Below are 14,122 nucleotides of genomic sequence, written 5' to 3'. Positions count from 1 at the left end.
GGCCTTATTTGGTTCCAAGGAGCCATTCAAGCTGTCTCAGGGGAAAGGTTTATTGTGAGGGTGCAGAGACCTGTCATGGGATCCAAGGGCTGCAGATAAAGGACAGCCTGACCTCATAGAGACCTGGAAAGCTGTTGGGAACCAGGGCTAGCTTCTCTGTCTTTCAGGCCCTCCTCAGTTCTGTCTCTTTTTTACTTTTCCAGCATGTATTTATTGAAGCCAGATGCATGTGAGGGCTGGCTTCCTTCGCCTTTCTGTGGACCAGCAATCATACTTAGGACAATGCCAGATGTCACCAGAGTCTCCGTGTTCCACCCTAGCTGCCCTGCTGGACTCTCAGTCATGTGAAGACTTCCTCTTCCTGCATGACTGAGCAGGGAGAGCCAGGGTTTCCCTTCCCTGGCCTGAAAGCCCTTCCTTGTTAGCTTCACTTCCTCAGGGAAGAGCTTAAGGAATCAGGAGATGCCTCCTGATTCCTCCTTCCTCCTGCCCTTCCTTCTTCCTTCCTTTCTTCCTCCTTTGACAGAGAACTGTTTTTCTTTTCCTTTCCCCTTTCCTGCATCTCAGACTCCTCCTACTGTGCCCCACCCCAGACGGGATACAGCTCAACTGACGTGCTTCAAGCAGCAACTGTAGCAATTCAGGTCTTTAGACCGGAGGGGCCTCCTAAGCTGATGGTACAAGCCTTTCGGGAAGAGAAGACTAGGGGTTGGAGATGCCATCCTGTGTGCAAGATGTCCCAGCTATGGGAATGCTTTCCATGGACTTGGGCTCCCAGAGGAGGCAGCTGCTTCCTTCACAAGTGGCTTTTGTGTCACCTGCTCTCAGTGATGGGGGAGGATGCTGTCCTTGTTGGAGTCACACTGTACATTATCAGCACAGCCTCCGGCACCATCCGCTATGGGTACTTTGTGGTTGAACTCATTCAGCAAGCACGTCCCTAACACCCACCTTGTTCCAAGTGCCAGCCCTGGGCTTGGTAGGTGCAGGCGTTGGGAGATGAACGGGGCACAGCCCCACAGCTCTGTGCTCCAGAAAGGATCCACTCTGGTTCTTCCGATGGGAGAAATTTTATCTAATGACTAATAAGCAGCCCCAGTTACCTCCCAGTGGGGCAGTTACTTAAAGACCTGAGAAACAGTGGACAGAGAAAGTCGCTGCCTTGGAGCGAGACTGACCTAGTTTCAGAGACTTACATGGGCCTCAGTCTCCCCACTTATAAAATGGGACTAATTTTAGCAGTCACCTCCCAAGGTTGTCTCACACAGCTGTCACAGCTCTGCAAATGCTAGCTTCCCTTCTCTTTCCTCCCATTTTCCCAAGGACCATGCCCTCCAACCTCTGAGGACTTTGTTCTTGGCTCTGCCTTGGAGTGACCCCAGCTCCAAGTTGTCCCCTCATCTCTAGGCTGTGGTTTGGCCTCAGTCACCACCATGGAGCCTCCCTAGGCCAGGGCTCTGAATGGATACAGCTCTGTTTCACTGGCCTGGGGATAATCAGAGTCACCCCGTGCCAGGAGAGGTGTTCTATTGGGGCTTGTTAGAAATGTGCGGCAGCTTCTGGAGGCACTGCCCCCGTGAGGCAGCCCTTTTCCTGGCAGGCCAGCTGCACTCAGCATTCTGAGGCCCTGGAGCAGAGCCTCAGCCTCACCCACTTGGCCTGAACAGGGGATCCACAGGGACTGAGGCCCGTGCTCTCTGGGGGACCTGCTGGCACATTGGGGAGAATCTCTGCCTAGGGGTTAGAGGCAGGAGCTCCTTTAATCTCTCTCTCTCTTTTTTTAAAGTTATCACATCCCTTTTTATTTTTTTAATGAATTAATTTTTTATTGAATTATAGTCAATTTACAATGTTGTGTTAATTTCTGGTATTTGGCATAGTGATTCAGTTATATGTTTACATATGTTTATTCCTTTTTATATTCTTTTTCATTGTAGGCCATTACAAGGTATTGAATATAGTTCCGTGTGCTCTACAGTAAGACCTTGTTGTTTGCTCCTTTAATTTCTGACTCTCCTTGAGTCAGCAGAGATGAAGACTTTCTGTCAGTGAAGAAGTGCCATGGGAGGGCTCCGTGGGAATCCCCAGAATGAGACGATTCCGTCCAAGGATCACCCCTGTAACACACAGCCTGGCTCCTCGGCTGGGGTGATGGGCTGTCCTTCATGGACAGAGGACTTGGAACAATGGCTGGTGAGACGCATCCCCAGTCGCCCCACTCTTCGCCTCTAGGTGAGGCAGCAAGAGACATAGCGTCTGGGCTTCACAACGGCAGAGCATGGCTTCTGTCCAGGGACCTCATTTCCAGCGCTTGGAGGTTTGGTGAACGCTCTCACCAAGCGAGTCCTGGGAATCAGGTGATGGAAACTGGACCCTTTTCCAAGCCTCCAAGAAATGGCTTTAAACATAGGCCTCTGAGGGGGAGGGTATAACTCAGGGTAGAGGGGCACTTAGCATGCATAAGGTCCTGGGTTCAATCCCCAGTGCCTCCATTAAAATAAATAAGTAAATAAATAAACCTAATTACCTCCCCCACAAATTTTTTTTTTTTAGATAAATAAACATAGGCTTCTCATGTTCCTACGTGGGAGCTGGATTGACTCCCACTGTACCTGACAGTGCCTGTTCCCCATTACCTGCCATCCTGCTTTGTTTGGTAACACCATCCCATCCTGGTCACCAGAATGCATGGTGATATACAGACCTTCTGCAAACTATGAGGAACAGTTATGCTTTGAAGTCATTCATTTATTAACATATCCTCCTATTGAGCACATACTCTCTGCTTAAACACCATAGGTAAATGCTGACCTTACCTGTGGGGAACTTATGATCTCACAGGAAAGGCAGGTGTGGCAATAACAAGTCTAAAAGTCAAGTAAATCATCACAAAGGTGCGGCACATTGAGAGGGAGAAGCCCAGGATGTGATGAGGGTATAACGGGGGCATCGGGAAGGCTCTCTTGAAGAAGTGACCACTGAGCTGAGACCTGAGGGATCAGGAGCAGTCAGCTTCTAAACTGAATGAGAAAGAAGTTTTTGAGGCACAGGAAGTACCAGGGTCCTGAGGCAGACAAGCAGTTGGTGATTTCAGGAGCTGAGAGCACAGAGGGCAGGGGGAGAGGCAGAGGTGGTGGGTGGGGGCAAGACTATCATGCATCAGGAAGAATTCATGTTTGCATATAACAGAGGGCTGAATCTGAGGACTTAACAAGCATCCCTCCAGAGACCCGGTTCTGTCCAGCTTTTTACTCCACCATCCTAAGGGCATGGCTCTTGTCCTTATGCTTACAAGATGGCTGTTGAAGCTCCAGTCATCACATATGCATTCCAGGTAGGAATAAGGAGAAGGGCAAAGGCAAGAGGAACAAGCAGTCATATTTGACCTTTTTCAAAAGGCTCCACTAGAACCTTCAGTTTATTCCATTAGCCAACCTGTGTCACATGGTAACCTTAAGACATCCAGGAAATGAGGTTTTTTAGCTGGGTACATTGCTATCTGCTACAAAATCAATGTTCTATTAATAAAGAAGAGGAGCAAATGAATATTGGATAGGCATTGTCTAGAGTTTGCTCCACAGGGCCCTGTAGATCATGGTAAAGAATGTGGCCTTCATTCTGAGTGCAGCTGGGAAGCCACAGAATATTCTAAGCCAGAGGTGACATGGAAGGGGGAGACAACTCAGGGTTGCCCCACTTGAGCCACAGCAGCACATATCTATGTCCATGTGTCTCCCAGGGCTGCCATAACAGAATATCACAAACTCGGTGGTGTAAAATAGCAGAAACTTATTCTCTTGCAGTTTTGGAGGCCAGATGTCTGAATCAAGGTGTCAGCAAGGCCACACTCCACTTGAAGGCTAGGAAAGAATCCTCCCCTGCTTATTCCTAGTTTCTGGTGGCCCCTGGCAATCCTTCGTGTTTTTTGGTTTGTAAATTGCATCACTCTAGTCTCTGCCCCTGTTGTCCCATGGCCTTCTTCCCTGAGTCCCTTCTGTGTCTCTGTACCTAAATTTCCCTCTCTTTTACAAGGATTCCTGTCATTGGATTTAGGGCCCATCCTAATCCAGTATGACTTCATCTTAACTTGAATACATCTGCAAAGACTCTATTTCGATATAAGGTCACATTCATAGGTACTGGGGGGTCAGGACTTGAACATAGCTTTATGTGGGACACGATTAAACCTTCTGTGCTATCAAAAGGACCAGAGTGCCACCTGGATGCTGCTTTGGTTCTGCTAGTCATTCACATTCCCCTCCCCCACAGATCATAAAAAGAGAGTCCAGAAATTAAGGAAGCAAGTTTACTTCCAAAATTTTGACCATACCAGGCACTAGTCCCTCTTTCTTCCCTTGTAAAATGGCAAAAAGGAAGGATCTGGGCTCCCTGCACAGGCCCCAGCTCATCTCGGCAAACACTTCTCAAGCAGCAAGGATTCAGGGACTTTGAACCATGGATACAGCGGTGACCTCGCCCATCCCTGTGTGTCAGGGACTCAGAGTTTGGTTGGGGGTGGGAAGCAGACATTTCAATGATGGGCTGAATTGTATCTATGCTTGGTATTCTTTCTTCGAGCAAAAGTTTAGGCTAACTGATGCCTTTTAATAAATCACTTCTTTTTTGGAGCTAATGGGGAGAAAAGGTGAGCTGTCTCCGTGGCTGTGGCCAGTGGTCGCCACTGAACCTAAACTGGCTTCGGGCTTGGGGTCCCACAGACTGTCAGGTGTGCAGTGTTGGTCGGGGCCCCCTGTTGCTTTTGCTTTGAGGTGGAATAAAACCCACTCATCCTGTGAATCCCAGGAAGCAGGCAGGCAGCCATCAGACTCCTTTCCTGGGCACCTTTGTGCACATCTCTTTGCATGAGTTGGTGTGCAAGGGGCATTGTTTCTTGGCACATGATTTTTTTGGGTTGTTATTTGGGTTTGTTTTTTTTTGTTTTGTTTTGTTTTGTTTTGTTTTGGTGGAAACTCCAGCAGAGATGGGTGGAGATAGGAGAGATGGAGACCCAGGGGGAAAAGACATGGCACCTGGTCTCCTGGGGAGTGGGGGAGAAGCAGAAGCTGAAGGGGCTGCTTTCTTGTGGGAGGCTGTGAGCTCAGGCATGAGCCCAGCTGCTCTGGTGCCCGTGGGCAAACTAGGGAGCAGTGCTTCCTCCTCTGGTCATCTTCTGGGACCCCAGGCTAGACAACTGAGGCAGCAATGGGAGGAAGCATCCTTGGCATGGGTACCCCAGGGCTGGTGGCATCAGGGTGGCCCCTTCTGGTGGCTTCATAAGTAAAACCAGAAATCCACCAAGCGGGGGCCCATGGGACTCTCACAAATTGTACCCCTGAGTACAGGATGGTGGAGGTCCTCAGTGGGCAAGTCAGGGAAAAGATCACTAAGAAGGTGATGTTTAAGCTGGGCATTGAAGAAGTAGGAATCTGCCCGGGGAGAAGCAAGAAGGTCATCCCAGGAAGGAGGGTCAGTGGGCAAAGTCATGAGTGACCATTGGTGGCCCGAAACTGTCAGGGAGTCCAGGCCGGTGAGTGAGTACACAGGATGCACAGGCTCAGGACAGGAGGAGAGAGAAGGTGGGGCTTGCCTCCTGTGCGACCTCATATGTCAGGCTGAGGTTTGAGTTTTGTCTTGAGGGCAGTGGGAGCCCCAGATGGCTTGTGAGTAGAGGGCTGTGGCCTCATCTGTGTTTTAGATTTGTTTAGATTTGTTTGTCCCTGCTAAGGATGGGCAGAGGGGCGGGCAGTCTAAGGCTGGAGGGGAGGAACCAGGCAGTGGCAGTGGGAAATGCTTCCGCCCTCAATGTTCCTTCTGCTCGTCTTCCTCCAGCCCTGCCCTGACCCCAGGGCCCCAGAGTGTGTTACTTGTCAGAAGAGCAGAGTCTGCCTCCCAGCAGGTGGAGAGAGCAGACATCTCTTGGCCCTACTCATGCTGAGCCCAGGGCAAAGGCTGGTTGGACAGCTGGCAGGTTGGCAGGGAGAACACGGTCTGCTGTGCTGTGTCTGCAGCCACTGCCACTGGACAGGCTGATTAATGACCCACGACGCCCGGGGCTCTGCACAGGTCAGTGGCCCCATTTCTGTGACAGTGGCCAAGTGGACCTGCCCCCTCTGCCTCCTTTCCTCCTACACTGGCGCTCCCGGATGGGCTGAAGTGCTAAGACAGTGCCTCCTCACCTGGCTCTTCCACTCTGCCTGCTGACCATTTCCTAGCCTCCTGTAAATCCTGGCCCTAAATACTCATGTGCAGGAGAGGTTTTACAGAATTAACTCTCAGCCTGCTGGGTCTGGCTTGTTCTTTATTTTGTCCCCACCTGACACATAGTAGAATTTATAAATATGTCTTAAAGGAATCATTGCTGTTTCTCTCCCCTTTCTTAACCCTCTAGTGACTAGTATACCCTGTCCTATCTGTCTGCTTGAGAGTCTGTGTCTGTGTATTCAATCTGCATAAGTCCCACCCCCTCCATCAGACTAGCAATGTCTGAAGGTCAAGGATCTGTCTCCATCTTTAGACTGGTGGCTTCTGAGATCCAGTTTTTTTCTTCTCCCCTAAACTGGGTACTCCCCAGGTAAGGGGCTATGTCTCCACCTCAGTCTGGGAGCTCCCTGAAGACAAGGGCTCTGTCTGGGGCTGCCCTGTCTGTTTCTCCCTCATGACCGGATTGAGCTCTGCCTTGGGTGTGTTCTGGGAGGACTCAGGGGCTGTAGGAAAAGCCTCCTGGCCTGCCTGGGAATGGCAGGGCCAAGCATGGGTACAACACGTGTGGATTTAGCTGGGGCTAGAGCTGTTGGGGACATGGTGAGGGGCCAGGTGCTGAGTTATCTGAGGCCAAGGGGAGCCAAGGGGCTCCCAGGCCTAAGCCAGCTCTCTGGGCCACAGTCCAGCACCCTGGGAGGGCCATGATTCTTGTATCCAGAAGTCTGCGTTGGGGAGGTGCAGAGGCTGGCTCCTGGCACCCCGATCCCTCATGCCTCCTGTGGGCTCTGTCTTGGTTGATGACAGGAGGACAACCACAGCTACTATGTGTCCCGTCTGTATGGTCCCAGCGAGCCCCGCAACCGGGAGCTGTGGGTGGATGTTGCCAAAGCCAACCAGAGCCAAGTGAAGGTGCACAGAATCCTCTCCAACACCCACCGGCAGGCTTCGGTGAGTGTCCTAGTCCCTGGGAGCGCCGCCCTGCACTGAGGGGCTAGAGGCCAGCCCACCCCACCTGGTCAGTGGGCATGGCTGTGGCCTGAGGTCTGTTGTCTGGGAAGGTCGGGGTGTCCTGAGATGCTTGACCAGAGTTGGGGTGCCCACCTGTGGTCGTGGGGGCCTGCCCTGGACATGCTTGGTCCCCTGTCCAGACAAGCATGGGGCAGTGTGGGTACCCAGCTCCCTGGCCTGCAGGTTGGCCCGTGCTGACTCTCTCCCATCCCCTGCAGAGAGTGGTCTTGTCCTTTGATTTCCCTTTCTATGGACACCCTCTGCGGCAGATCACCATAGCAACTGGAGGTAAGGCCTTATCCGTGGGGCTGGGAGAGGGTTTGGGGATTTCAAGCAGAACTTGGGTCCTACCTGGGGAGGTTCCCTGGACACAGGGTTTTATAGATAGACTGGGGAGGGTCCCACATTTGACTCTCTTGGGACCCCACTCTCAGTGGGGAAGTAAGTGAGTGTTTCAGACCACATCCTTTACATCGACTGACTTGCTTGTCTGTGTGTGTGTGTGTGTGTGTGTGTGTGTGTGTCTCCCTCTGGGTCAGCTCAGGCCAGTGTGAGCAGTCCCTGTGATCCCTGTGTTTCTGAGTCTGTGAGTGGGAGAGAGGAGCCTGTGCTGAGAACCTGCATCTTGGAACCAGGCTTCCTGTTGATATGAGGAGCCCATCTTTGATTTCTGTACACTTTCCAAGGGACAGAGAGATGTGGGAGGGGCAGGAAGAATCTTCTCTGGTCTGAGGCCCTTTTGCTTCATACATGCCAGACCCAGAGTCCACCATGTGAGAATGGGGACAGAGGTCCAAGACTCGCTTCCAGCCCCGTCTACACTGCTCCTTCCTGTATGGGGAAGCAACCCCTCTGGGCCATCTCTGATTCATCTACACTTTTTCCCACCTCAGGTTTCATCTTCATGGGCGATGTGATCCATCGGATGCTCACAGCTACTCAGTATGTGGCCCCTTTGATGGCCAACTTCAACCCTGGCTACTCTGACAACTCCACAGTTGCTTACTTTGACAATGGTAAGATCAGATCTCAACATGTGAGTCACCCAACTCCAGGACTTCCTTGGTCCAGCCCCTTTAGAGGAGCCCAAGGCCCAGAGAGGGCAAGGGCTTGCCCACAGTCACACAGCAAGGCAGCCACCCCCCACTTTTCTGTATTCATTTCCCTCAGCTGTAAGATGGAGACAAAATGCCTGCTACCTTACAGGATCTGATGATAATGAAATGAAAGCTCTTGGCTCTTAGTAGAGGTGAAATAAATGTTAGAGACCTTTATTGTTTGTTACTCTCACCAAGTTGTCCCTTAAGCACCTACCTCCCACCCCAGGAGGACAGACGTTTCTCCTATTTCTCCTTTTCATCTCAAGGGGTGAGGATAGGCCAGAAGGAAGCAGTGTGCCTGGGGCTGGAGATGATCAATCATAGCACCTGGGCTGGGGGGAGGCTGAAGCAGGGTCTTCTGGTTCCTCTTCAGCTTGGAAGCCAGACTGATGTTTGTGGGCTGCCCAGCTCCTGCCTCCTGTCAAATTTGCAAACTGGCCCCATCATCCCTAAAGAAGCCCACCTGTGGCCCACTCACCTTGGCCACCACTTCTGCAGGGCCCTGCTCCCTGCACTTCCTTTCTGCCCAGCCTGGTCTCTGCTCTCCTTACCAGGGACAGTCTTTGTTGTTCAGTGGGACCATGTCTATCTCCAAGGCCGGGAGGACAGGGGCAGTTTCACCTTCCAGGCAGCTCTGCACCAAGACGGGCGCATTGTGTTCGGCTACAAAGAGGTGAGTGGGCCCAGCTGAAGAGATGGCTGGGTCTTGGGCACTTGCTTTCATTCAGCAAACATCTGCAGAGACCCTCCAATGCGCCAGACATAGGATGTGATGCTGGGGAACAGCAGGTAATAAGATGCTTGCCAGCCCTACCCCTGTGGTGGAGAGAATCTGGTGGGAGAGGATGCATCGTAATTGTGGGGACAGATGTAGAATTGCCATTGTGACAAGTGCTCCTAAACAGAAATGCCAGGAAAGCCTTTCATGGGGCTCTTTACCTGAACGGGGCCAGGAGAGGATCTCCCGAGGAAAAGAGCTGAAATCTGCAGAATGTGTGAGAGTTAAGGAAGCAAAGAGGAGAGTGAGGTGTGTTCCAGGAGCGAAAAAAGCACATGCAAAGGCTCTGTGGCACGACAGAGCATGGTTGGACAAAGCCCTGAAAGAAGGCAGCCTGGCTGGAGTGGGGGGAGTGGGGGCGAGATGGGCCAGGGGAACAACTGGATTTGCCTTTTAAAAATCACTCTGGCTTCAGAGTGGAGGACAGAGAGTTGGGGCTCAGAGGGAATGCTGGGAGATGATGTAGGTGAGAGGTGATGCCAGCTTGGGGGATGGGGGGGCAATGGAGAGAACTGGATGGATTTGGGAGCCAGCTAGCAGGCTAATTAACAGGATTGGGGGTGTATTAGATGGAGAAGGAGGGAAATGAAGGAAGGGGTTGGGGGAGGGGCGAGGGTGACTCCCAGTCCTCTTGCCTACATGAAGGTGCCACACACAGAGATGGAGAAAAGAAAAAAGGAAATGTGTTTGGAGATGGTGTGGGAAGACTGGAAATTTGGATGGGGCCCTATGGAGTTTGAGATGTCTTTGAATTCTCCAAGAGGCAACACCAAGTGGGCAGATGGGTCTGGAGCTCAGAGGGGAAGTCTAGGCTAGCCCAAGATTATCGGGGCGGTGGGGTAGATGGAGCCTCTTCTCCCGCTGCAGATCCCTATGTCCGTCCTGGAAATCAGCTCATCCCAGCACCCTGTCAAAGCAGGACTGTCAGACGCCTTCATGATTCTCAATCCATCCCCGGACGTGCCAGGTGAGTCTCCAGGGATCCAGCAGAGATCCCTGGATGGGGTTGGACTCAGCTCGGATTGAGCCAGGCTGGTGGGGGTGATGGTGGTGGCAGGGAGTGGACAGATGACGGAAGAGCTGAGTGGGAACTGAGGGAAGAAAGGGGGCAGAGCGAGTTCCAACTTTTCTTCATTAAAGCAGAGGAACCACTTTTTTGCAATAAAATCTCCAGTAGGAGGCACTGCTCTAGTGACTGAGAGGCAGGGGAGCCAGGGCCCTTCCACTCAGCACACCTTCCATTTAGAAAATCTCCAAAGATACCAAATGAGGGTTTATGAGTCCTTCCAGGACACAACCATAATTGCCTCCCCTCCCCAGATGATAGAAGGGGCATCACAGGAGACAGGAAAATTAGGTTTCTCTCCTGTCCCTGATCCCTGTGCCATCCCACCCCTCTACCACCTATTCCCCTCCCTGGAGGCAACCAGGGCTACCAGGTTATTTCTAGAGCTACAAGCCTTCGGGTAAGTATATGTACGTATATTTAACACAAATGATGGTGTATCATGCCCTCTGTTCTGCTCCTGAACAAAGTATATCCTGCCCATCATTCTACATCAGCACAAATCTCATTCTTTTCAATGGCTGTGTGATAGCCCATTGCACGGATAGACCTTAATTCAATGAGTCCCCTGGGGAATAGAATTTTCAGTTGTTTTAATCTTTCACTACAACAAATAATACTGCAGTGAATATTCTTGCAAATAGGTACCTTTATGTCCCTGTGTGAGTATTTCCATAAGATTAATTTCCACCACTTCACTTACCCCTTCACTGTCCCCCTCTGCACTCCCAGTGCTCTAGCGAATGGCTCAGACCCTGCTCCATTGCTCCAGTCAGCGTCTGCTCTGACTGGTTGGTTAATGCCCATACAGAGCTGGTTGCTAAAGAGTTTCACTATCACCCTGATTGTATTAGTTAGCTACTGCTGTGTAACAAATTATGCCAAGACTAGCGGCTTAAAACAACAAACATATTATCTCAGGATTTCTGTCAATCAGGAAGCAAAGCATGACTTAGCTGGGTCCTCTCTGGCTCAGAGTCTTTCACAGGCTGCCCTCAAGGTGTTTGCTAGGGTTACAGTCACCTCAATGATTGATGAGGGGGAAATCCATTTCCAAGAGTTTTCACGTGATTGTGGCAAGACTCCATTTCCCCCTCAGTTCCTGCCATGTGAATCCTCACAACATAGTAAATGAAATCTGTACATTTGTCCCTTTTCAAATAAGGACACAGAGGCTCAGAGAGGTGGACTGAATTTATTGTGGTCACACAGTAGAACTGAAACCCAAATCTCCTGTTTTTTTAAACCCTGGGGTCCACTATTGAGACTTTCTAAATCTGACCTACTCCCATTCCACCCAGAGGGGTGAATCCTTTCCTTTTCAGTTCCCCAGAAATCCACAGCCCTGTGTGCACACACCCCAGGCTATTTTGCAGGAAGGACAGTTCTTGGCATCCGTGGCCCTTTCCCCTCCCTGAGCATTACTGCACCATGGGGGCAGAGTCTATGCCTCCCTCAAGGGCTCTGTGGCCAGCGGAGTCTCAGGAAATGTGTGTTGGATCCAGCTGTTGAATGAGGGTGAATTAGAGGAAGTCAGATCCCCCGAGAGTGTCTGCATCTGAGGCTCCTCTGTGATTCTGGAATGAAAGGTTGTTTTAGAACAAGCCAGGGAGATTTGAGGAGGTGGGGTAAAGGAAGGGGGCAGGAAGCACAGCCCACCTGAAATAACAGGAGGGCAGCTGCGCCTGATCTGTGAGACTGGGAGGAGATGCAAGGGCTCTGTTGTGGGACGTGCTAGATTCAGTGACGTCAGATGCTGTTTGCAGAGATGCTGGGTCCACCAGCCGAGCGAAACCCAAGCCTGACCCCCAGATACTGCCCCGTGTCCAGTCTCCCTTCCCTCTGCTGCTCCTTCCTTCTTGTCACTCCCAGACAGATATGATCATGTCATTCTCTGGCTCCTTACTGCCTACAGCCTCAATTCAAAGTCCGTAATTTGGCTTTTAAGGACAATAGCCCACCTTTCCTTTTTTTTCCTTCCAGTTTTATTGAGAGATAATTGACATACAGCACTGTATAAGTTTAAGCTTAAGGTGTACAGATACTGATTTGACTTACATATATCATGAAATGATTACAAAGTTTAGTGAACATCCATCATCCCAGATACAAAATTAAAGAAATTTTAAAAAGATTTTTGCCTTGTGATGAGAACCCTTAGAACTTACTCGCTTAACAACCTTCATATATAACACACAGCAGTGTTAGTTATATTTACCAGCCTAGCTTTGTAGCCGCATCTCCAAACCCTCTTGTCACATACCACTGTCTGTCCCGACAGCACTGGTCCACTGGGGGCTGCCCTGTGTTCCCCAAACACTCCAAGGGCTGTCTGCATCTTTGTGACACAGTCCATAGTGTAAAAAGCCCCCCACCCCAATCCTGTTATCGCTTGGCAGAATCCTACTCATCCATTTGTCCAGCTCATATATTGCCTCCTCCACGTGGCAAAATTCCTGGCTTCCTCCTCCATCCCCCTGGCTCTTTGTTAAGAGCTTTAACATAGAACTTATGACACTGGCCTGCTCATCTGCCCTCTCCCCAGCTAGCTGCAAGCTCCTTGGGGGCTCTTTGTGGCCCCAGCACTTAGCCCAGTGCCTGTAGCAGGGCAGGTGCTGAAAAAATGAGTAAGAATTCAAGCGTGAGGGCTGAACGGAATGGGTGTAGCAGAGCCCCTGTCCTGTGCCCTCTGGTGACCCTAAGTGAGAACAGGAGCTGATCCTTGAGTTCAGGGGTGAGTGCTTTGATAATTGCATCTCTCTTTATCCGAGGTTTTTAGCTTGGGGATCCAGGCATAGACACTGGAAGGAATATTGAGGTGCGAGTGGAGCATATTCACGTATGTGCATTTTTCTGGGACAGTATCCGTGGCCTTTAGTGGGTTTTAAAATGGGCTACATCCTCTGCTTTGGGGAATGATAGCTTTTATGTGCTTAAGAGATCAGAATCCTCTGGTCTGACATTCAACCCAGCAAGTAGGGAATTAGTTTGAATTAGATTGAGCTGCAAATAACAGAAAATTCCAAATAACCATGATAGAAGTTCAGGGAGAGCCCTCTGGTCCACAGACCCTATCGTCACTGTGGATCTTCACATTATCCCAACCCACCTGTCCTACAGAATGGGTGGTGTCACTGTCCTGGCACCCAAGCTTGGCTCCCTGCCTGGGGTGCTGTGAGGAGCTGAGTTTATTCCTCACTCTTAAAGAATCCCTCAGCCACTGAACTGTCTGGGGGACCAGCTCCTCCCCCAGGCTCCAGACAGGTTCCTCCCAGCCCTGCCTGAGGGCAGAGGGAATTCTGCACAGTCTCATTCCTGGGTTTGAGGGAAGAAAATGCCCAAAACAGCCAGAGTTTCTCCTACCATTACTTCCTTATAGAAGCCACTCCACAGGCTTTGGAGCAGGGAGTCTGCAGAGTAGGCTTCGATGCAGAGAGAAGCTTCATGTGTGATTCGCGGCGTCTGTCTGCAGGGGCATGCCAAACGTGCAGGGTCGCTGGTACAGGCTTTATTTGACTGGAAGGGCCCTCAGGAATCAATATAACTTCCTCTGTTCATTTGTTGAAGACACCTTTTCTCTCGTAGACAGTATAAAAGCAACTTTAATGTAGCCAACATCAAAACTGATAGTGATTCTGATTTAATGGAATCGATTAATAAGGGATTTTCATTCCAAATGGTAGCCGCGCCCATTGACTGGTCCCAGAATGGCCTTGGATGACACTAACACTTGGGTCTTCTCCTTTACCAGAACTTCCCTTTCCTTTCAAAGGCAGACTTGAGAACAGAAATGTGGCAGAGGCCTGCGCTGTGCCTTAGTGCTGGGCTGCAAGGCAGGGGTTGGGGGGAGGCCCCGGAACTGACTGCAGAGGAGTGAGGACCAGCCAAGGGAGGGCGTGGCGGGTGGGGGAGGGGGAGGGAGGCACGGGTGTCGTCACCAGATCTGCCCCTTTATGTCTTCTCCTTGCT

The 14,122-nt window shown here is 50.9% G+C and overlaps 1 protein-coding gene across 2 annotated transcripts in view; it reads left to right on the top strand.

The window, feature by feature from the left end:
- The window catches only part of PLXDC1 (plexin domain containing 1), a 71,221-nt gene that overhangs the window by 20,126 nt on the left and 36,973 nt on the right, over positions 1-14,122 (top strand). For both annotated transcript variants that reach the window (XM_031468216.2, XM_031468215.2), the window contains exons 3-7: positions 7,006-7,149; positions 7,428-7,497; positions 8,103-8,225; positions 8,864-8,982; positions 9,955-10,054. In XM_031468216.2, coding sequence (XP_031324076.2) covers positions 7,006-7,149; positions 7,428-7,497; positions 8,103-8,225; positions 8,864-8,982; positions 9,955-10,054 — 556 coding nt within the window. The remainder of the gene's footprint in view (positions 1-7,005; positions 7,150-7,427; positions 7,498-8,102; positions 8,226-8,863; positions 8,983-9,954; positions 10,055-14,122) is intronic.

Source organism: Camelus dromedarius, chromosome 16 (genome assembly GCF_036321535.1).
Source record: "Camelus dromedarius isolate mCamDro1 chromosome 16, mCamDro1.pat, whole genome shotgun sequence".
Lineage (NCBI taxonomy): Eukaryota > Metazoa > Chordata > Mammalia > Artiodactyla > Camelidae > Camelus > Camelus dromedarius.
The sequence above is the reverse complement of the archived record's forward strand: the minus strand, read 5'-3'. Positions and strand labels throughout refer to the sequence as shown.